Genomic DNA, 23,851 nt, shown 5'->3' on the forward strand with positions numbered 1-23,851 from the left:
GGTTCAACAGATACACGCTATCTTTGACAGTTATTTTATACTGTGATAAAGCAAGAAAACTTCATAATTTTAGCTGTGAGAAAAACAATGCAGTACTAGTACCAAAGGAAATAAACACATACTCTCTCTGTCTCACAAAGATTGATATTTTGGGATATATTTTTGTCCCACAAAGATTGATGTTTTGCAAACTTCAAGAAGTAATCATTTAAAATATTAAAATTTTTGAATTGTTATTGGTTTATATTTTCTCTCTCTACCAAAAAGTAATTATAAATTAATTAACAAATAAAAACTAAAAATTTTCTTAATATGTGTGAAAGTCTCAAAACATCAATCTTCATGAGACAGAGGGAGTATATACAAGACCCGAAACTCTTTCCCTTCAACATAATGTAGCTAGTGTGTAGATAAAAAGTGAATCAATGTATACTTGGAATTTGTCTTCGTAAGCTAAAGTGAATAGTGAATACACATACATATCATATAAATTAAACAATAATATTGTACACTTTTAGCTAAATGTCTTAATTGCGCATGAATACATCTTCTATGAATTCACGCGGAATGGCATATATGATAATGCATGCAAGTTTTAGAATATAAGAATAAATAAAGTATCGTTAATGGTTATTATTATCTAGTTGTATTTTATAGAATTGGGAAATGTATTATAACTTTATAAGCAACTAATTATGAATTTAGCCTACTATCATATTATCATATCTGGCAGGCAGATACAATGCATTGGTCATTTATGTATACTGTTTACAGTAATGGCAATGAACGTTTTATACAAGTATATACTATATCGAAACAAAAATGTAAATGTTCTTATATATCTATGACCCTAGCTTAGCTAGCTAGAAAAATTATTCGAGTCCCCACATGTTTTTGTTAGTGATCAGATTAATGTCCAACAGATTTACCAATTATTCATATGTTTTCCTTTTTGTATAATAATATCATATAGAGTTTGTTTTGTTGTTGGTTATTGCATTTTCAATTTTGTTCCCTTGCTGGTCTTCTATGATCGGGTATAATAATTTTACCAACCAACGTAAATAATCAAGCATTTTTGTCCATTTTCGTCTTTTTAAAGATCAAGAGAATGAAAATATTGGGGGACCTGAGTGACGTGTCAAGATACCGACGCCTGAAATATCCAAAATTGTCAAAGTGAGATGAGGTCCAGTGGGCCAACTTATGTTGACAAGTGATATCTTACCTATTAGTGGCCCACGTGTCCTTTAACATCAGGTGTAGTTTTTATTATTATTATAAATAAAAATGAAATTATTAGAATTTTAAGAGAGTCATATCAAACAGCTGAACACAGAACACATAAAATTAAAATAATTTATATATCTTTATATTTTTTCCAGAAGCATTATCGTGTTTTTTTTGTTATATATATGGTTGATAAAAGAAAATTGATAACGAAAATGAGTCATTGTGGAAACAAAAACAAAAAATGCAATGAACAGTATCTAATTTTAATAGATAGGAACTATATATATATATTTTATTTGCAGATAGAACTATTAAGTGAACAAAGTCATGTCTCTATTTAGTCCACGTGAAGTAATCCGACGTTTCTATTTTTTTTTTACTGAATAAGAGAGAGGCGAGAATGTATTTATTATCCGACGTGTCATTCAGCTTTGGACAATCCAATAATGTGTGTGTTCAGTAGCGAGAGTTCGGGCCATGTTCCCCTATGGACATTCCCACACTAGGTTTTCAAGAATACAAATGCTGCTATTTTAAAATATATAAGAAACACACAATAAACTTACATTTTTTGTTTTTGGATGACGATCGAACCAATTCAATTAGATATTGAATTACATCTGGTTAACAGTTTTGTTTTTATTTGTATATATCTATGGGTTTCTAAAACAATTGAAGAAAATTATTTTTTAAGTGTCAATCAACTGGTTAAATCAATTTCTTTATTCTATGATACTGACAGATCCATTCACATCAACTGTATTTCTATTTTTAAGATCATTGTATCACCGGTTTACTCCTCCCTTTTGCTTCAAAAGATAACCGGTCAGGTATGGTCTATTTTAATCCTGGCACAGTATTGGTTGATTGCCAAATTAAACATGGTGTGGTGGTGTCAACAACAATCACAATACGCTTCGAGGGTCAATAACAACAAGCATAACGCTAATTTACACAAAATGGGTAAAAAAGAACATACTTCTATTGTCCATCTAAAGTGACGAAAGCATCCTTCAGAAGTCGCTGTGCCTCTTCTCTCCTCCTGCGCACAACCAAAACATCAAACAGACCCATAAGAACTACCAACAAGCTTCTGAAGGAATCTTTATCAGAATGATGATATTGGCACAGCATTAAGCAGAAAGCATATATACAAACCTCTTAATGTCCTCCACAGCTTGTTTTCTCTGTTGAATTTGAAGTTCCATAATGTGAATAAGCGTAGCTCTCGCCTACACAACAAGAGAATCAATAAGCAAAAAAAAAAAAAAACAATAAAGATGAGTAATTTTGAAAGAAGATGAGATCTTTCAATTCATACTTGGTGAGGCCTCAAGGAATTGAGAAGGTGATGCAAATTCTTGAAGATTGAAGAAATGTCACCAATCCTCTTAGCATACTGAGAAGGTCTATCAACAAGAACATCAGCAAGCTCCAATATATGTAACTGTAGTTCTCTATTCAACGACCTGAGTTCCTTCTTGTAATCTACTATGCAAAAAGATAAAACTTCAAATCTATATCTTCAACAAAACAAAGAGGCGACTTCTAAAGATCATAACTTGAAAGGTTCTAGTAAGAGTTTAAGGAATGACATAACAACATACCAATATTTGAATCTTTGGGATAGAGTTGAGGCACTCCTTGTTCTTCTAAGCTTGGAAGAACATCTTCAGTCTATACACCAAAGAAATGTTAAAAACCCCATAAAGAGGGGAAAGAAAATGTGAAAGGAAACAGAAGGAAACTCACAGTATAGTTGCCACCGAAACAAACGTAGGTGCCTTCAATGGGAGGCGGAGGTTCAGGAGCAGAGTTAGGGTTTTCTGAGTAATCCTTGTAGAGTCTGTAATATGGAGGAGGAGGCGGATACGTAGCTGTAGCCATCCTCTCTACAGATCCAAACTGAAAAAACTAAGCAAAAATCAAAAATTAGGGTTTTCTAATCAAAGCAACGAACGATTCAATCCCAAATCTAAGACTTTGATCGAATGATTCTGGGTGAAGATTGTAACAATTGAAAGGGAGAAACTAGGGTTTATATGGACACGAACCTCTTTGGGAATAAAGAATCGAACTGGAAACCACACGAGGAAGAAGATCGAAGAAGCTTGATTTTGCTTTGGAGAAGACGACGCAGACCAAGGCGATCAAAAAATAAAAGAGTGACAATAACGGTTTGGGTTTCTCTTAAATATTCTGGGTTAAAATTGGTTCAATCGAACGGTTCGGTTTGGTTTGTTGGTTTAATGTGATAAGGAGTACTATTTGCTTTTGTTGGGTTGTTTTTGTTGTTACCCGTTGAGGTTAATGTGGTCATGTGTCGACATTCGATTTCTAGTGTTTAAATGTGATTAACAACCCCCAATACATAGTAAAAGTTATCATAAAATAACATATTGGTTAATTTAATTGAGAATCAATCAAAAATTCTTATTTCTGTATTCTAGATTTTGTAGTTAATCAGAAATAAAATGACACTGAAAAATCTTTAAAAAGCTTAATAATACCAAAATTTAATACAAAATTACAATAATCATAACAATAAATTTCAGAAAAACATATAAACAAATTTTCATATCTTCCAAAATTTAATTTTGAGATAACATGAATCCAATTATTTTAATTAAAGGTTGATTAGGTGAACGTAAAATTTCATTAACATCATCATTTTGATAACAACTTCTATATTTTTTTTTACTTTTTACTATTTTTTTCTTTTTAAAAATTAAAACAGTGGGAGAGAGAGCTCACGATAAGAACGTGAGACTGACACACCTTATAAAAACCCTTCTTTTTTTTTTTCTTCTATTATATCTTCTTTGTCCTTTTGTGGTCTACTGTGTAAGTCGTAACTCACATAAGTTAACCCCTCCCAATAAGCTTATCTCTTTACCACATTTCTCTATAAAAATGATCTTCTCTTCTCCTTCAATCCCAAAAAAATTTCACAAAAACAACCCTTTCAAAATATTTCGACAAAGCAAGCTGATCAAAACCCATATTTCAGTTTTTTTTTTGTTTCATCAATGGCGTCAAGGAAGCTTTTTTTTGTCAAGCCTAAATACATCTACCCAGAACCAGAACCAGTTATGTCGGATGAGAATGTCTTTGAGTTCGACGAATCTGATATCCATAATTTAGGCGATCACCAGCTGCAGAATTCGTTTGAGGCCAAGAGATCAATATCAATCTCTCGGTTACGGAGAAAACCGGCGAAAACCGGAGATTTTATCGGTTCTGATAACCGGAATATTACAAAAACCGGTTCGCTTCCGGTTAATATCCCCGACTGGTCTAAGATCTTGAAAAGTGAGTATAGAGGTCATGCGATACCTGACGATGACAGTGACGACGACGAGGAGGAGGATGATGATGATGTCAACGAAGGTGGACGTCGGATCATTCCGCCGCACGAGTATTTAGCAAGGCGGAGAGGATCGTCGTTCACGGTGCATGAAGGAATCGGTGGTACGGCGAAAGGAAGAGATCTAAGGCGATTGAGGAACGCGATTTGGGAGAAGATTGGGTTTCAAGATTAGTACTAATGTAATTTAATTAATTATAACTCCTATTATAGGTAAATATAGATATGTTAATCTAGTAATTAGCAATTACTTAGATCTTAAGTAAGGACGACTTCGTGTTTTTTATTGGGGGAGGCATCGTTATATAGTTTTGGTCCGGTCCGAAGGAGAATTTTTCGATTTCCTTTTTTTTTGTTTTTTTTTTTGCTTATTTCGTTCTTATATTTTTCTTTTTTTTTGTTCTGAAGTTTTGGGTTTTTAATTTTTGATCATCGTCTATATTTCTTTTTTTTTGGGGGTTATGATAAATAATAGTTTTTTTTTTTTTTTTACTTCCCTAGCACTCGTTTCATAATAAATGCACTATTAAATAAGATGAATGCCTAAGTGGTCGGTAAAAAATTAATAGATAAAGTCATATTGTAGATTATGGAGCATGTATAAAAGTAACAAAACGATATAATTATTATATCATATATACAGAAAGGTTCATTATTGAACGACCGTGAGACCCAAACAAAACCAAATTTTAGGTTTGGATTTTTCATTTGTTTTATTACATAAGGACAATGGGAAAAAAAAAATTGATAAACGAATATTAAAAGATTTATATTGAATTCTTTGAGCTAAGACAATGTGTATAGTTAGATAACAACTACGAATTCGGTTTTAATTCAACGTGATTATATATTCTCGAAAAACCAACCAACAAAAACTGGATTAGTCACCCCAACATTTAACTAAAAGTCTCCATAAAAACATCTCTTCAAAAGTCATAAGTATATCTCAAGTGTCACGTCTTATGAAGGTGAACCATATATATAAAGTTCGACTATAAATGGCAGGCTTTAAAAAGTCTTTAGCAAGAAATGATGTGTTTGATTAACAATTAAAAAAAAAAAAGAAGAAGATATGATGTGTTTTTCGTATTTTTCATTTCCACAAGAATCATAGAAAAACTTAAATACATTTTAAAAGTTGATTTGATATTTATTTTCATAATATTTGTTATTAAAAAGTATAATCATACATTCAATGTATTGGCATCACTATTTCTGTTGTCTCCCACTTTCTGCTATGCTTTTGTAACAACAGTCCAAGATCTGGAATCATTTATATTTTTTTTCCTATAGCAAATATTAAGAAAATAAATATCAAAAACATTGTACAATCCTTTTGTTTTGGTTAATTTTTCCAATTTTCTCTATTCCTCTCGTTAATACGCATAACCTGTTTTCGTAAGTTTGGTAGTGCATATTATTACTATTTTTCATTTCAAACAACCAATCCAATGGTTGAAACTAGTTAAAACCTGATAGTTATATCAAAAACTCACTAAAAATTGCAAACGCAAACCTAAAATTATGTGACAATTCAGGCTTGGGAAAACAATTTAGTTTGGTAAGCATTTAACCAGAAAACATGAGCCATCAAAATCGTGAGGGAATATGTTGAATGTGGAGATGTGGCTATCTCACACACTATTGCACACACAAAGATGCAGTCAAGTGGCGGCAAACAGGCGGCGCCCTTAGTTTGGTATGAAATGAGACAATTGTTTTGGGAGTGGACTGTTGGTGTTGCGATAGATATTCACAAAAATATATCTAGTTATGTTAAACACTACTGTCAAATAGTTGTGGCCATTTAACTTTTCTTACCCAAAAAAAAAGAAAGAAAGACAAGATAATAAGAAGTGAAAAACTCTATTATACATATTCATTTGATCAATTATTTTCTCTAGGCCTCGGCAATCGGCATAAACCGAATGAACCGAAAATTTCGGTTATCGGCACCGAATGTGAGAGGGGAATCAAACCGATCGGCGAAATTATTTTGGTACTTCGGTTATTGATTCGGTTCGGTTCGGCGAGCTATAACCGATCGGTTTTTCTTAACCGAGATATATATTTCCCCAAAACTCTCATTAACCCTAATCCCCTTTATTTCTTCTCCTCTCTTCTCCGTCTTCGACCTAATGCCTCTCTCTCTGCGAAAATTTCATACCCATGAAGGCGAATAGCCGAGAATTAGAAACTTCAATCACTCATCATCATCCTCTTCTCGTCTCTTCTTCATACAACTCCTCTTCACTTCAATTTTGATGTAGATAATCATCTCTTTATTTGTCGAGTACAAATCCTAATCGGGAATTCCAGTCTGGTAAGCTCTTCTTCTTTTGTCATGAATCTTCTAATATTAGTGGGGATGATGATAGATTACATGTTGTTAGATAATTGTAGGTCACAGATCTCGTCCCGTATAGATTTCCTTATCACAAGCTTCATCGTCGGGTGTAGATCTCATGGCTAGCGAGACGAACGGCGGGTAACAAGTCTCCTGAGCACAGTTATCGTCCGCCGTCGCAGTACCGTCACCGTCGCAGCGGCACCTCATCCTTTTTGTCGAAACCCTAATTGTATAATGGATTTGGGCTTGTCAATAGATTAGATTTAGGCTATTATCAGTATTTTTATTAGGCCCATTATTTTGTTATCTAGGCCCGCTACTTTGTTGGGTAAGGTTTTGTTTATCCAGCTTAATTTTTTGTTATTTTCATCTAATTCGGTTCGAATTAACCGAATTAAAAGTACAATCGGTTAATTTCGGAATTGATTTTTAATCCAATAACCGAACCGAATAAACCGAGTACCGTATAACCCGAACCGAAACTTTATTCGGTTCAATTCGGCATAATTTTCAGATAACCGAAATTTTAAAAAACCGAATAAACCAAACCGAATAACCCGATTAAACCGAATGCCCTCCACATCTTGTTGTTTATATATGTAAGAGTCCTCTTTTTCTTGTATGATAGTAGGGTGTACTACCTCATTTTCTTCTCCTAACCTATCACCATATGTGGTACAAGAGTCTTAAGTCTAACACCTCATTTTTTTCTTCTAGCTAATATTGTGATATGAGCCAATACTTGAATTACTAAAGTGCAAAATAATCTCTTAGCTCACATCAAAGGCCAAAATAACTGTAAGGATTGACATCATATATCGCGTGTTACAATAGCAAAACTCTATAGAACACCCTCACTCAATCTTTAAAGTGTAGTGAAGCATATATCCTCCTACTAATAACTCTTTCACCACTTTTTCAACATCGTCTCCACTTGATCATATGTTGGCTTCTACTTTTTCGATTTGTTTTTTGTTTGCTCGACATCATTAATTTAGTAAATGCAATATAGACTAATTTCTAATTTTCTAAGGAAACCGATGATTAACATGCACTTGGATTATTATTACTGAATGTTGAAACACAAGGCCCGATTACGAGCCCAACCAAAAGGCTCATAAGAAATAAAACTAAACCAGGCGAACATCACCTCCCAAGTGCATAATACTTGAACCACCACTTTCAATCAGATCACAACAGCTTACAAGCTTCCACCACGAAGACGAAGAACCAAGTGAAGAGTTGACTCCTTCTGGATGTTGTAATCTGCAAGAGTCCGACCATCCTCGAGCTGCTTCCCAGCGAAGATGAGTCTCTGCTGATCCGGGGGAATTCCCTCCTTATCCTGAATCTTGGCTTTGACATTGTCAATGGTATCTGAGCTCTCGACCTCGAGGGTGATGGTTTTGCCAGTTAAAGTCTTGACAAAGATCTGCATACCACCACGGAGACGAAGCACAAGGTGAAGGGTCGACTCCTTTTGGATGTTGTAATCTGCAAGTGTCCGACCATCCTCAAGCTGCTTACCAGCGAAGATGAGTCTCTGCTGGTCCGGGGGGATTCCCTCCTTATCTTGGATCTTGGCTTTGACGTTGTCAATGGTGTCTGAGCTCTCAACCTCGAGGGTAATGGTCTTGCCAGTCAAAGTCTTGACAAAGATTTGCATACCACCACGAAGACGAAGGACAAGGTGAAGGGTCGACTCCTTTTGGATGTTGTAGTCAGCAAGAGTCCTTCCGTCTTCAAGCTGCTTGCCGGCAAAGATAAGCCTCTGCTGATCCGGAGGAATTCCTTCCTTGTCCTGGATCTTAGCCTTGACGTTGTCAATAGTGTCAGAGCTCTCAACCTCCAAAGTAATAGTCTTGCCGGTAAGAGTCTTGACAAAGATCTGCATACCACCTCTCAAACGAAGAACCAAGTGGAGGGTCGACTCCTTCTGAATGTTGTAATCAGCCAAGGTACGGCCATCTTCAAGCTGTTTACCGGCGAAGATCAATCTCTGCTGGTCCGGAGGAATACCTTCCTTGTCCTGAATCTTTGCCTTGACATTGTCGATGGTGTCAGAGCTCTCAACCTCGAGAGTGATGGTCTTGCCAGTGAGTGTTTTCACGAAAATTTGCATCTGAAAAATAAAAAGCAAACAGAGATCAGGTCAGCAAACATACGAAACCATATCATAACAACAACAAAGATAAATCAAATAGAATCGAATAAAGACACACAATTGAATTAGATTGAATAATTTTCTATGAGAATTTCAAAAAATCAAGCAAGAATTTGAAGCAGATCTACACGAAATCTTTATCATCGGAACGAGAAAACGCAAGAATCGAATAAAGAAAACTCAAAATTGAATAGATTACCCTCAAAAACCCTAATTTTCTATGAGAATTTCAAGATCAAGCAAGAAATTTTAACAGATCTATATGTTTTAATAACTCTCAATCGAAACGAGAAATCGTAATAAAGAATTCAACAACAAGCAAATCCTACGAGCAACGAATAGAGATTCAACAAAATCAAAAGAAGATTCAATAACACCCAAAAGACCAAATCGAAAAAAATCAGATGCGATATCAAAACAAACGAATCAGAAGAAACACACACCTTGAAAGAGTCGTCGGAAGAGAGAGTTGTAAAAGATTTGCCGAGATCGACGGTTTAGGGTTTGGGGAGAGTATTGAAGAATCAGAGAAAGACGAAGGGATAATTATGAGATCCTTCGAAGGAAGCTCTTCTCTTTATAGCCTTCACAATTTAATATCTTTCGCCAAATTAACAAAAAAGAAAAAAGGAAAAATATAAAAAACAAAATAGTAAAATATCAGTTTTTAGGATTATTATCATCACGAAACTAAAGGAAGGAAGTATATGACACGTGTCAAATTCACTATCGTTCGTTTTGTAGAGACCGACTCAACTGGAAACATCCTAACCTAATAATGGGGTGGATGGATTAGGTTTGCTTCTTCTTTTTCTTTTTTTCTTTTTATTGTAATTTCTATTTTTTCAATTAATTGCTTTCTATTTTCTAAGATGATAAAAATAAGAAATAGTAAAACTTTTTTTGTTTTTCATCGTTAGAATGGTTTATATTCTGACTTTCAGAAAAAAACAAATCTAGAAGATTTTTTGATTCTAAAGCGGTGATTATCTTGGTTTCTTAATCTTTTCTCTTCCTTCCTTAGAAGTTTTGACTCAGTTCCCACAAAAAAGTCTTATCTTCTTTGACCTTCTTCTCTCCTTATCTCATATTTTCTAGTCCTATTTTAACTTATTCCCTCTTAGTCACCCATATATATTACCACCCTCTCTCGCTTCTCTTTCCTTAGTAGTTACCCTTTCTCTCGTTTTTTATTTATCTATCATGGCTGATGAACTTTGGAATGATCTTCAATATATGGTTCTTGGTCGTGATGATCCGGAACTGTTTATTCCTAGTTCAGCTTATGATAGTGCTCTGGCAAGGAATAGACGCAGCCTTATTGGGCGTCTGCTTAACCCTACTCTCCAAGACCGTGGGCGTGTCTTAACTGCCCTACCTGCTCAATGGGAGCTTTACGACAGGGTGCACGGTCGAATTCTGGATGATAGTTATGTTCAATTCAGGTTTAGTTCAGAGAGTGACTTAGCCTCTGTTCTCAGAAGGGGACCCTGGGTGTTTGAAAAATGGTTTGTTGCTCTTCAAAGGTGGGAAGACTTTCCTGGAGAGGATTTCCTTACATCTATTGACCTGTGGGTTCAAATCAGAGAAAGGTCAGATTTGAAACTGGAGAAAGAGCCATGATAGGTTTTGAGTATGAAAAACTCAAAAAAGTATGCACCAACTGTTGTCGCTTCAATCACGACTTGGCTCACTGTCCGTATCTTGCTCCTCCGGCTTTTGATGATGATTACCTCGATGTTCCTCTGGCTCCTGGTCAGGAAGAAGAAGTGTTATCCGTTCACAACAGCTGTAATGGAGACATTAAATCAGATCAGAGCTCCGCAATCTCTTCCTATTCCCCTATCTCTCAGCCGCCGAGACCTGCTTCTCCAGCGCCGAATCTTGAGGAGTTTTTAGCTGCTAACCCTCTCCAATGTTTCCCGTCTTCAAGTTCAGCCTCCATCAAAATCTCATCAGATTCTCTGTTTTCTAAAACTGGAAATCCAAAAGAAAATTATGAAATTGGTGAGAGCTCGAAGAGGAAAAAAGGGAAACAGGTGCACATGGAGACTGATAGGAACACACGTCAATGCAGAAAGGATCCAGGACTGAGGTTCTATCCGGTTTTACCATAAACCTCTAAGGAAAATGATTAACAAGTCAGGAATCTCAGGAACTAATAGCCTTTATTTCTGAGATTCTTCTTTTTGGTTTAATCCTTTTGTAAGATGTGTCTTGCTTTAGTTTTTTTTTATGTTGACAATGGTGTTTGGTTCACCTCTTGGTGCCTTGGCTATGGTTATTTTGATGAAGGTAAAGGTCGTGGAAGAAATTCATGAAGACCTTTGATGACTGTTTTTTGAAGATGATGTGGTGAGATGTAAGGTTCTGTCATTCCTCTTTACTTATGAAGTATGCTTTAAGACCGGCTGCAATGAATTACATTGTTTTGATGGTCTTAATGAGAGAGTGATGAAGACAGACTTACTTCACTAGCATCTACCTTATTTTAGCAGTTATGTTGTAGTTTAAATCTGCTGTGTTTCCAAGCTTGTTGTAATAACTTGACTCTCCAACTTGGTTTCTTCTCTGATGAATGTAACAGTATAAGCTCATATATAAGATGAACTTTTTGGAAAAAAAAAAAAAGATGATAAAAATAAGAAAAAAGTACAAAAATATTCTTTCCATTAAGACAATGTCTTGGTTCACCCAACACAATAAGCATAAGCAATCATAATTATATGGTGGATAGGAATACTATATTAACCATTTTTAATTTTTAATACTTTGTTTGATTACGATAGTTTATTTTCTTGATTAGCATATTAATATTTGGCATAAAGAATTCCAATCTACCATTGACTAAAAAATAAGGAAACTTACCTACCAAATTTTTGTAAAGTTGAATAATTCCAAAAAAATAAACTTAGTTGTTAAGAAAAAAAATCAAATTTTAGGAAAAGGTCAATAATTAGAAGATCTATATGTTTTTATTATAGTATGATTTAAGTTCTTATCTGCTTTTATTTTATTTTTGATAAAATCTACTTATTTCTTTTTTCTAGAAATTAATATTTTTCTAACATTATTATATTACTTTCATCAAAAATAAAAGATAATTTGTTCAGGCTGAAATTTCTGAAAGGCCTTTACGTGTTGAGTAGGTCGAGCCCAAAGAGGCAAAGAGGCAAAGAATCTCGAAGCTTTTCTTATTTTATTTTGTTTAGTCATTGGCCCATTAAGAAGCTGCTAATATGTTGTAAGTGTTAACTTACTAATAACCAATGGTGAGTTCTACACTATATAGTCTATATCTAACCTAAGTTTGAATGTTTGATAAATACTATTACTACTCATATAGTATATATGTCATGTGTATCAGTATAATATTCATAACATTTTTGCGTACAATCTAAGAGTTTCCTAGGTAAAACTTTAACGAGTATTTCAATTCTAAGTATTACTCTATTATTTTTATCAATGCAATTTGTGGTTAAGAAATCGATGGCTGCTGCGTAGGTGACGATGAGTTGTTGCCTAACATTTATACTTCAAAATAGGGACCCAAACAACATTGCATTTGTCTGTAATTAATTAATTACCTACAAACATTATATCTTTATCATTGAAATTTGAAAGGTATACTATAGTATGTATGTAACTAACATTAAATGATTGTGGTACATTAAACCGAAAAATTGTTGAATCGGACAAACAGGTGAAATTAAATGCCGGTTTTGGGGTTTCATTTGTTGAACAAGATGAGTATTACATTAAACCGAAAAATTGTTTAATCGGACAAACCGGTGAAATTAAATGCCGGTTTTGGGGTATCATCGTTGAACAAGATGTGTGTATTGAAGTATTCAAGAGACGAAAAATTCACAAGTCCAAGACCCATCTTTTTCTCCTCACTCTTCTGCTACAGACTCGGACTCGTTCTCTTTCTCTCTCTCTCTCTTCCTGTAGAATTTGCTAAAAATAGAGATGAGTATCTCTGTCCAACTATTATTCATGTATCTCACTCTCTTTCCTCTACCTTCTCTTCTTCTCTGTTACTACTACTCTGTTTCATTACCAACTCATACTCTGAGATTGCTTTCTCTTCCAACATGGCGTTTATGAGACTTGGCTCCAAATCCGAAGCTTTCCATCGTGAAGGCCAAACCTGGTACTCTTCTTTCTCTGCGCTATATAATATAGGTCTTTTAGTTTCCGGTTCCGAGATGGGTTTCTCATGATGAGTGTCGTTGATTTCTCTTGAGTTTGTGTAATCAAGCTCTCGTCTTTTTACTTCTTTTTGTTGAAATCGAGATGGCTTCTTCTTATTAGAATCATTAGTCATGGTTTCAATTTTTAAAAATCATAACTTTGTGAATTTCAAGAATATAGCTAGCTCTGATTGATGTGTGATGTACAATAATCAAATTTGTACGGAGAAGTGTTCTGTTTTTGGGTGATGTTTTATGTCTCTCGTCTTGTCTACAGGCTTTGCACCACCGGACTCGTGAGTGATGTTACCATAGAAGTTGGAGACATGAAGTTTCATCTCCACAAGGTTAAAAATTTCTTTATCTTCATTGTTTTTAAGTCCTAGATTTGATGTAATTGCGTAAATGTGGAAGCTTGATGATTGAACTAGGTTGGTTTCTAATTGTGTAATGTGTTTTTGATTTGTGTGTAGTTTCCATTGCTCTCTAGAAGTGGGCTTCTTGAAAGGCTAATCGAAGAGTCTTCAACTGATGATGGATCAGGCTGTGTTTTGAGTTTAGATGAGATACCAGGAGGCGGCAAAACGTTCGAGCTTGTGACCAAATTCTGCTACGGTGTGAAGATCGAGCTTACTGCTTTCAATGTTGTTAGCCTTAGATGTGCAGCTGAGTACCTTGAGATGACTGATAACTATGGAGAAGGGAATCTTGTCGGTATGACTGAGACTTTCCTCAGTGAAGTGTTTGGAAACTGGACAGACTCGATCAAAGCTCTTCAGACTTGCGAGGAAGTGACCGAGTACGCTGAAGACCTTCACATTATCTCCAGGTGTGTTGATTCTTTGGCTGTCAAAGCCTGTGCTGACCCGAGCCTTTTCAACTGGCCTGTGGGAGGAGGAAAGAGCGCTACAAGCGGGCTGAACACAGAAGATGAATCGCATTTGTGGAATGGAATCTCTGCTTCCGGAAAGATGCTTCAACCTACTGGTGAAGACTGGTGGTTTGATGACGCTTCGTTTCTCAGCTTGCCTCTCTTCAAAAGACTCATTACCGCTATTGAAGCACGTGGTATGAAGCTCGAGAACGTCGCTATGGCGGTTATGTACTATACAAGGAAACATGTTCCTATGATGAATAGACAAGTAACCATGGATGAGCAAGTGATTGAGACACAGAACCCTTCTGAAGAAGACCAAAAAACTTGTCTTGAGGAGATGGTCGGGTTGCTTCCTAGCAAGAAAGGTGTAAACCCGACCAAGTTTCTTCTCAGGCTGCTTCAAACTGCAATGGTGCTTCACGCAAGCCAATCTTCAAGGGAGAATCTGGAGAGAAGAATTGGAAATCAGTTGGACCAAGCTGCTCTAGTTGATCTTCTTATACCAAATATGGGATACTCTGAAACGCTTTACGATGTTGAATGCGTTTTGAGAATGATCGAACAGTTTGTTTCTTCAACCGAACAAGGAGGTATCGTCCCTTCTCCTTGCATCATTGAAGAAGGACAATTGGTGAAGGATGGAGCCGATTTGCTAAGTCCAACAACGTTAGTGGCAACTTTGGTCGACGGTTATCTCGCTGAGGTCGCACCTGATGTTAACCTGAAGCTGGCGAAGTTCGAAGCCATCGCTGCTGCAATTCCTGACTATGCAAGGCCACTAGATGATGGAATTTATCACGCCATTGATGTCTACTTGAAGGTTATAAAACTTCTGTTTTATAAGTTTTTAACCAATAATAGAGTTGTTGAGATTTTGATGTATTTGCAAATTTTTGGCAGGCTCATCCGTGGATTACGGATTCAGAGAGAGAGCACATATGTAGACTCATGAACTGCCAGAAGCTCTCATTGGAAGCTAGCACGCATGCGGCTCAGAATGAGAGGCTGCCTCTTCGTGTGATAGTTCAGGTTCTCTTTTTCGAACAGCTTAGGCTCAGGACATCTGTATCTGGCTGGTTCTTCGTCTCTGAGAATCTTGACAACCCTGAGAACCCAAATGGCGGCAATGGGGGCTTACTTAAACCCAGAGGTGAGAGCGTAAGAGAACGAGTTTCTGAGCTGGAGAAGGAGTGTGTGAACATGAAACAAGAGCTGCATAAGCTGGTGAGGTCGAAAAGAAGCTGGAAGAATTTTACCAGGAAACTTAACTTCAAGAAGAAATCAGAATGCTGCAAGCCCAAGGATCAAGCAACTCCAGCTATTTGAGCTCGTTCCATGGATCAAACTCCTCTGTTTTAATTAAGGCAGAACTACTAGTATTCTCTTCTCTCTTTTGTTCACGTAGGTAGAAAAGATCAGAACCTCCAGATACTGAGTAATCGTTTAGATTAGCTTTGTTTTTTCTGGTTCTTGATGATACTCTCTGTTTTCTCTTAGTATCTCGCTAAGAGTTTTGATGCTTTTAAGATTCTGCTGTCAGTGACTTTACTGCAGAAACTTGGAATTGTTCGATAAAACAAGAACTCTTGTAGGAAAACATTAATTTCATTTCTTAAGCAATTGCAGGGTGGTATTGTGCAGCCCCACAGGAAACAATCTCAGACACAAATCAACAGAAGGGAAATACAATCAACAAAGAATATCATCAGCACAAACAGAACGAAGTTTTCAAATCTCAGATTCTTAACAGGAAGGATAGTCTTTAGGCGGTGGTAGAACAGAAAGCTCAGGTGTGTTCCCGTTCTCGACGACAAAAGCCATCTTCAAACCCCACATTGTATGGACTTCCAAGTGACAGTGCATAAACCAAACACCTACAACAACCAACATATGCATTGATCAGTTTGATCTGCTTATCATATCATCATATATGTGTTTTAACAGATCTATATCATACCTGGATTATCAGCTCTGAATCTAATGGCAGCCCAACCACCGGTAGGTACTCCAACAGTGTTTCTCTCTGGCGGGTCAATGAGATTGAACTTAGCTGGATCTTTCTTGGGATCAAAGTTTCCAACACCGGTTCCAACTACAAAGAAGTTGTAGCCGTGAAGATGGAAAGGGTGTGACTCAACGGTTAGGAGATTGGTGTCTTGCAATACAAGCTCAATCGTAGTATTGAACTTAACTCGGCTCAGTCTAGTCCCCGTAGATGTCTCGAGGTTAGCAGTGAGCGGCACACCAGTGTAGTTAAACGCTTTAGGAGGTCTGTCTGGGAAATCAGTTCTGAAAACTCCAGAGATGTTGGAGTAATGAGCTTTCAAGAGCGCGATCTTAGGCATAATGAACGTGACGTTGTTTATAGAAGCTGCTAGATTCGTCCCGTTCACACAAGTCGGGCACGCGTTGATACCTAACCCGATCGTGTAGAACAGTCGTCTGTCAACTTTTAAAGGTACAAGCGCGGGAAAGTTAGGTGTGTTGAGACTCTTGAGCTTTCCGTTATAGTCCAAAGCGAATGACGTGTCGTTAGGCAAAGGAAGCTTTGGTAAAATTGGTATGACCGTGTTTGGTACGCCTTTGTATTGAAGTATCGCGGTTACGGTTTTGTTGTCTACGGATACTGGAGCGTCCATGAACGGACTAGCTGCCATGAAGTAACGGTTTGGTGAACGGTCGGTTTTGACTAGAACATTTGTGGTTTGACCTGGTCCGAGTAAAATGGCTTTGGTTGTGAACGGTTTAGTGTAAACCGCATCGATTTCAACCACGGTCATGTTGTGTCCCGCAATCCCGAAAAATAGCTCGTCGTTTAACGCTGCGTTGATGATCCTTAGAAGGTATGTTTTGCCCGCTTCGACCTCTACCACGAACGTGTCTGAGAAAATTATACGGTAAAAAATATTTATAATTTATTTTGATCCGAGAGGTCCGGTCCGGTACGATAACAAACGGTTATGAAAAGGCTTACGTTTCTCGGAACACGGAAAGAGTGGTCCTGGTTTCCCGTTGATGGTATGAGCATCCGACATCGGAGGTGGTGCGCCCAATTGGTTGGCTTGGTTAACCGCAGTCTCAATGTCTTTGTTCCACCATTCTCCTACAATCACATAACAAACCCGGGGGATTAAGAATTAATTAAAAACGTAGATTAGTCTAAACCGAACCAGTTCTAGTTATTTTCTCTAACCGAGGATTATGTTGGTTTCTTGGTATGGCTGTGGGAACGGATACGGTTTTCCCGGTTGAGGCAAGATGACGATAGCTCCGTACACAGTAGCTCGTAGCCAGAGGATATGTGCGTGCCACCAGAGGGTTCCTCGTTGTCCAGTCACATTGAAATCATAAACGTAACTCTGTCCAGTTTGGATCGGGCACTGAGTTATGTATGCTGGACCGTCCGCCCAACCGTTCCGGTACTGTTTAAGCCCATGCCTACAAGAAACAAAAACCGTTAATTTTTTGAATCACAAAGATTGACTAAACCGGTTAGGCCGGTTTGAGACGTAGGAAAGAGATGTTTTACCAGTGGATGGACATGTTGTATTGTACATGATTGGTTACGTTGATGATGACTCGATCACCTTCTCTTGCGTAAACCGTAGGTCCAGGAAACATTCCGTTAACCGTGACAATCGGTTTAGCATTGCATATCCGGCTTACGTTCTTCACTTGAACCTGTTCCATAATTCCCAAACGTTAGTAATTACAAACAAGAAAATTACATATCTAGTGGAACTCAAATAAATGTATATTGAGTTTTATAATAAACCGGTTTATCGAACACCTACATCGAATTGGTACTTCTTCACCGCCGCATCCACAGGAGATTGACCAAGAAACCCAAGAATGTAAAAGAATAGAAAGAGAAAACCGGGGTTCCGGATTAACTTCATTTCCGGTTCACTCTTCCGGTTTGATGCAATGATGAGATATTTGTATTAAATCTTCTATTGCCTTTTGGTTGGTTATACAAGTTGTATTGAAGAAATTGTAGCTGGTTACAAATGCTTATATAGTGGCATAAATGCAAACAAAAGGTTGGTGAATCCCTCATAATAATATTCTTAGAAAAAATAGTCTCTATAGGTTTACAAATGAGGAAATAAAAATATGAAAAATGCGTAAAATACATTATTAAGAAAAGCTTAGAAAAAAAATATAGAAATGGAAGAAGAAGGCTTGTAAGCAACTTTCTGAAAGACGTTGGCGAATCAGCGTAACGTTTGTTAATAATATGGAGTACCTTCGAAGTTGATATCTCAGCTTTATATTAATGTTTTTGACTTTTCGTTTCACAATGAAAAATAATACAGTAAGAAACACCAATAATTATTTCGGTTTTAAGTCTCTCCAATTCAATAAAGATTTATAGACGCCTACCTGTATATACTTGTTTTTTGTTATGCCAAAAGGGATCCCTCAAGTTCGATATCGGAGGTATCAACTTCTTTTCAAAAATATCTTCTTTTTTTGTTTTATCTTTAAATTTCTGAAAACTTGCTTTGCAGTAACACGTTGCTTAGCCATTCGTTTAGTTTGTAAATTTTATGTTATAGTGATGTTTTGGCTTAAGCGAAAATGACTGCTCTCTTAAGATCATTTTTTTTTTTCAATTCTTTGCCAACGAGATCATATGTATGATTTTCTAAGTTAAAATCTCAACAAACGTATTTTAATTGTAAAAGGAACGGAAGTTGGTCAATATTTATCAGAAAATTACGCTATTGACTGGTCAGAATCCTAATCGTTGGATCAAAACACTCGATGTCTAAAAGCCCCATATCTTTATACTGAGTCATAAACCCAATTGAAGCTAATGGCCACAGGCCCGTATGAAACATGCGTATTAGGATTTAGGCATCCTCTTTTATGACATGAAGCGTTACGCAAAAGTCACTCAAATAAATTCCCCCTTGATAAATTGTAACACAGTACTAGAAAAATCTGACCGTTGTAACGGTAACTTTTTTCTCACCGCTGCAATCAAATAAAAGGAAAAAACAACCTAACTTTCCTAATTTTTTTGTTTGAGTAATTTCCCTTTTTGTCGCTTTTGGGTTGTAATAACAGTTTAGACTTTAGAATATGTAAATGATGTAAAATCATGCATTTATTGTGAATGAGTGGTTTATAGAGTCTACTAAAAAGAGAAATATCAAATCAAAAAAATTTCAACTACCACAAGTTTTTTTTGCACTTTTCATTGTATATAATATATGCTATTGGATTGATACTATTCTATGTTACATCTTGTTTTTGCAATAGCTAAATTTAGAGATATGAATTAGGGGGAGACAACACATTGACATTGCTTTGGCCAAAGCGATACGCGTCGTATTATCGTGTCTTAGGACATAAGTAATCTGGTCAGGTCCACACAACTGCATAGTGACAATTTTTTATACGCTGTAATTCTGCCACGTAATAGCATTACGATACGCTCTTATAATTTGGCTTTGTCGTATCATCCGTAACATAATTATAACTCCATATTCTTGTATATATGAGTTTTTTAATTGTTATTACAAAATCTCATAAAAATCAGCAATAAAACAATTGTTGTCAACTCCATGTATGATATTTTGCTACCCTAATCATATCATTTGATTGACTGACACCCAAACCAAAGAAAAAACAAAAAATCTTATACCTTTAAACAATCACGACAAATAAAATCCATCAACAAATCATACATATCTTTTTTATTAGTGTCGAACATATTATATCCAGAACAGAAAACTCTATTTATTATCATGAACAGAAGAACAGACACAAGGTAAGAAAACAAGAAAGACAAGATTTTCAGAATATGATAGCTATGTTCCTTTTTCGTGGCTGTGCAAATAATTTCTTTAATTCTTGCGGAAATCGACAAATAATGTGCAACTTGTTTAGAAAATATCTTTACAGGAGAGGTTGTGAGGAGCGAGGACCGAAACTTTTGACCTAAATTTTTGTTTTCGGTTGTTAATTAGTTGTTACAAACAAAAATAAATTCAGAAATTACAAATATAATTCATCGATTGATAGACCCCTACAAAATTTGGAAGATTGTAAATATGAAATACGAGGGAGAAAAAAAAAGAAAAAAAGGAAAGAAACGAGTGTTCGACGCGTGTGAGCACCACTTGGGATTGTGATATCAGTTATAATCGTGTTCATGTAAAGAGCAGAGCTAGCAAAATAGTGGAACACTCGTGTGACCACGTTTCTCACGTGCCTAAAAGACGCTTTAAAACAAAGCTGAACGTAACAAATTAAAGGGGGGGTTTGGAGAGAAGAAGAGAGTTAACTAGCTCATTACATAGACTTGTAATATACTTCTCTGTTTTCCCATATATTATAACCAAACACAAAAAAGGTTTGAGACTTTGACAAGTTAGAAACAATGGAGAATGAAGAGGGAAGAAGAGAGATGACGAGGAAACAGAGTTCAAGGTTTAAGAGCATCTGCGTCTTTTGTGGTAGTAGCAATGGCAACAAAGCTAGTTATCAAGATGCAGCCATTGATTTAGGCAAAGAACTGGTAAAGTATTTGATTATATATGCATATTTACAATGTTTTTGCCCATCTTTAAAATAAAAATAAAAAATCGGTGAAATCTTTTCTTTTCGGAAATAATGATTTTCATTGTTGTATAACGAAAACGTTCTGTTTCTAAAATTCCGTATTATTACTTGAGAAATTGGTTTGGGTTTTGTGTAAGAAAATCTTGTCTTTCTATACATATATAGTTTCCGCAAGAACATCACACATGGGGATTCTTTAAAAGACCTGGTTTCCTAGTAATAGTGTTGTTTTGATGAACAGGTGGCGAGGAAGATTGATCTTGTTTATGGTGGAGGAAGCATAGGTTTAATGGGTTTAGTGTCTCAAGCTGTTCATGAAGGCGGTCGTCATGTTATTGGGTGATTATGAATATATATATATATATATGTGTGTGTGTGTACTGCATTAATTATTTCTTCGTTTTTGTTATGTTTTGCTGTGTTCTTACACAAGGGTATGGTTCTAATCTTGTTATATTGATGCAGTGTCATCCCCAAGCTACTCATGTTGCAAGAGGTATTAATTTGATTTCGTTATAAAATCAATGTTCAATGAGTTCTTAAGTAGATACAATAATATAATGCTCGTTGCCTCTCTCTGTCAATGTCTCCCAAAACAAACACACAAAAGCTTACTGGAGAAACAGTAGGAGAAGTGAGAGAAGTTGCAGACATGCATCAGAGAAAAGCTGAGATGGCTAAGCATTCTGATGCCTTCATTGCTTTGCCTGGTACTCTCTCTTTCTCTCTGTTATATACAAAAAAAAAAAAAAAAAAAAAAACTTATGGAAACTTAGATTTTTGATAACTCATTTGTCAAAAATTTTGATAACTAATTTGTCAAAACTTTGCCACCACATTTAAAGCTCCTCATGTATGATGCTGAAAAAATATAAAGTTAGATGTGTTTTGTTTTCCTACATGTAATTGTTAGTGCTTTATTTTTATTTTTCTTTTTTAATTATCATTATAGAGAGAGCTTTAAGGAGTGCGTTTAATAAGTAAATAACATGTGGTTGATATGAATATTATGATATGTGGGAGATCCCAGGAGTCAAAGAATTATAAGAATCACGACAAATATTTTTAAAATGATTAAAGTGAATTTTTTTTACAAAAAAGTGTTTGATCCATCAACATCTAAAAGCAGTGAAAATAGATGTCGACAAAGGACATCTGTTTCTTATCCAATTTAAGATATTTATTTTTATGTTCTCAATTATATCTAAAGTTTTTATGTTTTTTTAACAAACATTGAAAGATCATATTCTAGTTGCAAAAACATTGTTTTCCCTTTTTCGGGTAATGCTAGTAAACTAGTAAGTAGTATTATTTATAGAGTTGGGAGTACGAATATTAGGAGAGAAACAAAAATGGTAATTTAATTATGTACTAGCAAGTATTGTGATCCATCATCATCATCATGATGAAGGCACTAACGTATATATATATTATTGACCTTTGACTTAAAAGTACCAAAGAGAAGAGAAGGACTTATCATAATTCAGATGTTGACTTTTCTTAAAGATGTCAAAAAGATAAAAATAATTTAGGAAGTTTTTACTATTCATGCCACTTGACTAAGTCAACGAGTCCTCGCTAATCAATCAGGTGGCTATGGTACACTCGAGGAGCTACTTGAAGTGATAACTTGGGCACAACTTGGTATACATGATAAACCGGTATGTATGTAAACCGGTTTGGCTTGGTTTGAATGTGAACGTGATGATTAAAAGATAAGAATTTGGTTTTTTTTTTTTTTTTTTTTTTCCTCATGCAGGTCGGTTTATTAAACGTTGATGGATATTACAATGCATTGCTATCATTCATCGACAAAGCTGTCGAAGAGGGATTTATTCTTCCTACCGCTCGACATATTATTGTATCCGCACCAACCGCAAAAGAGTTGTTTAAGAAATTAGAGGTAAAATTAAACCGATAGAAGATATTATGCCGATCTCTAACCCTAAGTCGGACCATATATATATATATCCAAGTCTTGATATGGTTAAGAAACTTTTTAAGTTTTGTTTAGTATCATTTCATTGGTTTATTGCAGGAGTATGTGCCTCGACATTAATAGTAACAACTGCCATCGAAACTGAGCCCCGAGACGTTCATACCAAAAGAAAAAAAAAAATCGTTAATGGACGAGTAAAGATTTGATATTTTTGCAGCTAGACAATCTAAAAGTGTGTTATCATTAGGGAGTACCAAAAAAAGTAACTTTTTCTTTCCTCGATTGTTATCAGCATGGTATCTCAGAATTTTCTGTTTAAGTGATGTAATATATAAAGTAGAGCATATCATTTGAATTTTTAAGTGAGTGTCAACTAATTTTAAACAAGGACTTGTTACGTTGTACTAGAGATATTTACTACTCTGTTAGAGTTCGAGTGTTTTTGGTTCAATGGCTTTCGATTCAAATGACAGAATACTAATACTAATCTATCTTAATTATAGAAAATCCATTGCATGAAACTTTTCTAGAAATTAATGTAACATAGACCCAAGCAAAATTTATTATTCGTTGGGCGTACGTGTAATCAAAACACTAATATCCATTGCATCACTTGGTTGTTGTAACTTGTAAGATACATTTTTCTTGGTAGATATCAAAATTTATTGGAGAAATTTGGATTGTTAAAATAATAATTAGATTGAACAATTCTGAATGTTAAGATCAAATCGATTCAACTTTCTCTCTCAAGTCATGAAGCCAAGGCAATCATTAATTACAAGTATAAAATCATTAACACAATCTCGAATTGTTTAAGTTACTTAAATATCCATATGTCTCCTCCTAAAACAGCCCCGATTCGATCTTATTCTTTTGGTCTCCACGTAAGAACATTCATATAAATTAATGTAACAAAAAAAAAGAAATTATACTTATAAAATAAACCCACTTGATTAACCGAAAACATTTGTTGAATCGAACCAATTATTGAACAGTTAACGAGTCTGATTTGTTAACTGACGTCTCTTGTTTCGAGGTTAATTACTAAAATGATCAAATCTCCAATTCTGATGAACCCACCCACCATGTGTTTTAAGCCCAAGAGAGATTCAGTGAACCAAGAAGGAAAAATAATTTAAACCGTCCCTT

The 23,851-nt window shown here is 35.6% G+C and overlaps 8 protein-coding genes and 1 long non-coding RNA gene across 14 annotated transcripts; 6 read left to right on the forward strand and 3 right to left on the reverse strand.

Moving 5' to 3' along the window:
• Positions 1 to 2,037: 2,037 nt before the first annotated feature.
• LOC104768488 (mediator of RNA polymerase II transcription subunit 7a) lies at positions 2,038 to 3,553 on the reverse strand. 5 transcript variants are annotated; one of them, XR_015593865.1, is made up of 7 exons: positions 3,288 to 3,423; positions 2,986 to 3,138; positions 2,841 to 2,910; positions 2,555 to 2,642; positions 2,392 to 2,465; positions 2,213 to 2,275; positions 2,038 to 2,081 (listed from the first exon to the last, which is right to left on the reverse strand). XR_015593865.1 is itself a non-coding variant. In XM_010492488.3 (7 exons), the coding sequence occupies exons 2-6, from the start codon at positions 3,118 to 3,120 to the stop codon at positions 2,215 to 2,217; spliced, it is 507 nt and encodes a 168-aa protein (XP_010490790.1). In that variant the 5' UTR covers positions 3,121 to 3,147; positions 3,288 to 3,553; the 3' UTR covers positions 2,038 to 2,081; positions 2,213 to 2,214. The 5 variants fall into 5 exon arrangements, 3 of the variants coding, with proteins under 3 accessions (XP_010490790.1, XP_087362494.1, XP_010490789.1); XM_010492488.3 differs by having other exon boundaries at positions 2,555 to 2,721; positions 2,986 to 3,147; positions 3,288 to 3,553; XM_087506368.1 differs by having other exon boundaries at positions 2,555 to 2,721.
• A 376-nt stretch (positions 3,554 to 3,929) lies between these two features.
• LOC104768490 (protein S40-4-like) lies at positions 3,930 to 5,091 on the forward strand. The gene has a single exon (XM_010492489.3). The coding sequence runs from the start codon at positions 4,263 to 4,265 to the stop codon at positions 4,773 to 4,775; it is 513 nt and encodes a 170-aa protein (XP_010490791.1). The 5' UTR covers positions 3,930 to 4,262; the 3' UTR covers positions 4,776 to 5,091.
• An 818-nt stretch (positions 5,092 to 5,909) lies between these two features.
• LOC104768491 (uncharacterized) lies at positions 5,910 to 7,372 on the forward strand. Of its 2 annotated transcripts, none has more exons than XR_764242.3 (2): positions 5,910 to 6,923; positions 6,994 to 7,372. It is a non-coding gene; the product is annotated as an uncharacterized LOC104768491 (long non-coding RNA). The 2 variants fall into 2 exon arrangements; XR_015593866.1 differs by having other exon boundaries at positions 5,914 to 6,923; positions 7,004 to 7,372.
• A 619-nt stretch (positions 7,373 to 7,991) lies between these two features.
• Positions 7,992 to 10,012, reverse strand: LOC104768492 (polyubiquitin 3). The gene is made up of 2 exons (XM_010492491.2): positions 9,558 to 10,012; positions 7,992 to 9,072 (listed from the first exon to the last, which is right to left on the reverse strand). Exon 2 carries the CDS (start codon positions 9,070 to 9,072, stop codon positions 8,152 to 8,154), a length of 921 nt encoding a protein of 306 aa, XP_010490793.2. The 5' UTR covers positions 9,558 to 10,012; the 3' UTR covers positions 7,992 to 8,151.
• A 305-nt stretch (positions 10,013 to 10,317) lies between these two features.
• On the forward strand, positions 10,318 to 10,737 carry LOC109131133 (uncharacterized). The gene has a single exon (XM_087505727.1). The coding sequence runs from the start codon at positions 10,318 to 10,320 to the stop codon at positions 10,735 to 10,737; it is 420 nt and encodes a 139-aa protein (XP_087361853.1).
• Positions 10,734 to 11,231, forward strand: LOC147918374 (uncharacterized). Its single transcript, XM_087505728.1, has one exon. It carries the CDS (start codon positions 10,734 to 10,736, stop codon positions 11,229 to 11,231), a length of 498 nt encoding a protein of 165 aa, XP_087361854.1.
• Positions 11,232 to 12,925: 1,694 nt separating this feature from the next.
• On the forward strand, positions 12,926 to 15,807 carry LOC104768494 (BTB/POZ domain-containing protein At5g03250). The gene is made up of 4 exons (XM_010492493.3): positions 12,926 to 13,270; positions 13,588 to 13,657; positions 13,784 to 15,007; positions 15,088 to 15,807. Exons 1-4 carry the CDS (start codon positions 12,948 to 12,950, stop codon positions 15,511 to 15,513), a joined length of 2,043 nt encoding a protein of 680 aa, XP_010490795.2. The 5' UTR covers positions 12,926 to 12,947; the 3' UTR covers positions 15,514 to 15,807.
• LOC104768493 (laccase-11) lies at positions 15,774 to 18,184 on the reverse strand. Its single transcript, XM_010492492.3, has 6 exons — positions 17,982 to 18,184; positions 17,717 to 17,868; positions 17,381 to 17,625; positions 17,162 to 17,290; positions 16,145 to 17,068; positions 15,774 to 16,061 (listed from the first exon to the last, which is right to left on the reverse strand). The coding sequence occupies exons 1-6, from the start codon at positions 18,084 to 18,086 to the stop codon at positions 15,931 to 15,933; spliced, it is 1,686 nt and encodes a 561-aa protein (XP_010490794.1). The 5' UTR covers positions 18,087 to 18,184; the 3' UTR covers positions 15,774 to 15,930.
• A 2,260-nt stretch (positions 18,185 to 20,444) lies between these two features.
• LOC104768495 (putative cytokinin riboside 5'-monophosphate phosphoribohydrolase LOG6) lies at positions 20,445 to 23,153 on the forward strand. The gene is made up of 7 exons (XM_019242324.2): positions 20,445 to 20,719; positions 21,005 to 21,102; positions 21,229 to 21,259; positions 21,374 to 21,473; positions 22,354 to 22,424; positions 22,523 to 22,666; positions 22,802 to 23,153. The coding sequence occupies exons 1-7, from the start codon at positions 20,582 to 20,584 to the stop codon at positions 22,820 to 22,822; spliced, it is 603 nt and encodes a 200-aa protein (XP_019097869.1). The 5' UTR covers positions 20,445 to 20,581; the 3' UTR covers positions 22,823 to 23,153.
• Positions 23,154 to 23,851: the final 698 nt, after the last annotated feature.

Source organism: Camelina sativa, chromosome 20, assembly GCF_030686135.1.
Source record: "Camelina sativa cultivar CO46 ecotype springtype chromosome 20, ASM3068613v1".
NCBI classification, from domain to species: Eukaryota; Viridiplantae; Streptophyta; class Magnoliopsida; order Brassicales; family Brassicaceae; genus Camelina; species Camelina sativa.

Coding starts and splice junctions, on each gene's coding strand:
- LOC104768488 (XM_010492488.3), bottom strand. CDS start 3,120: ATGGCTACAGCTACGTATCCGCCTCCTCCTCCATATTACAGACTCTAC. Junction 2,722..2,840: donor TCCCAAAGATTCAAATATTG/GTATGTTGTTAT, acceptor TTTGCATAGTAG/ATTACAAGAAGGAACTCAGG. Junction 2,466..2,554: donor ATTCCTTGAGGCCTCACCAA/GTATGAATTGAA, acceptor CTTGTTGTGTAG/GCGAGAGCTACGCTTATTCA.
- LOC104768490 (XM_010492489.3), top strand. CDS start 4,263: ATGGCGTCAAGGAAGCTTTTTTTTGTCAAGCCTAAATACATCTACCCA.
- LOC104768492 (XM_010492491.2), bottom strand. CDS start 9,072: ATGCAAATTTTCGTGAAAACACTCACTGGCAAGACCATCACTCTCGAG.
- LOC109131133 (XM_087505727.1), top strand. CDS start 10,318: ATGGCTGATGAACTTTGGAATGATCTTCAATATATGGTTCTTGGTCGT.
- LOC147918374 (XM_087505728.1), top strand. CDS start 10,734: ATGATAGGTTTTGAGTATGAAAAACTCAAAAAAGTATGCACCAACTGT.
- LOC104768494 (XM_010492493.3), top strand. CDS start 12,948: ATGTGTGTATTGAAGTATTCAAGAGACGAAAAATTCACAAGTCCAAGA. Junction 13,658..13,783: donor TGAAGTTTCATCTCCACAAG/GTTAAAAATTTC, acceptor ATTTGTGTGTAG/TTTCCATTGCTCTCTAGAAG. Junction 15,008..15,087: donor CCATTGATGTCTACTTGAAG/GTTATAAAACTT, acceptor AATTTTTGGCAG/GCTCATCCGTGGATTACGGA.
- LOC104768493 (XM_010492492.3), bottom strand. CDS start 18,086: ATGAAGTTAATCCGGAACCCCGGTTTTCTCTTTCTATTCTTTTACATT. Junction 17,069..17,161: donor CTTTCCGTGTTCCGAGAAAC/GTAAGCCTTTTC, acceptor TAATTTTCTCAG/ACACGTTCGTGGTAGAGGTC. Junction 16,062..16,144: donor ATTCAGAGCTGATAATCCAG/GTATGATATAGA, acceptor TGGTTGTTGTAG/GTGTTTGGTTTATGCACTGT.
- LOC104768495 (XM_019242324.2), top strand. CDS start 20,582: ATGGAGAATGAAGAGGGAAGAAGAGAGATGACGAGGAAACAGAGTTCA. Junction 22,425..22,522: donor TTGGTATACATGATAAACCG/GTATGTATGTAA, acceptor TTCCTCATGCAG/GTCGGTTTATTAAACGTTGA. Junction 22,667..22,801: donor AGTTGTTTAAGAAATTAGAG/GTAAAATTAAAC, acceptor GGTTTATTGCAG/GAGTATGTGCCTCGACATTA.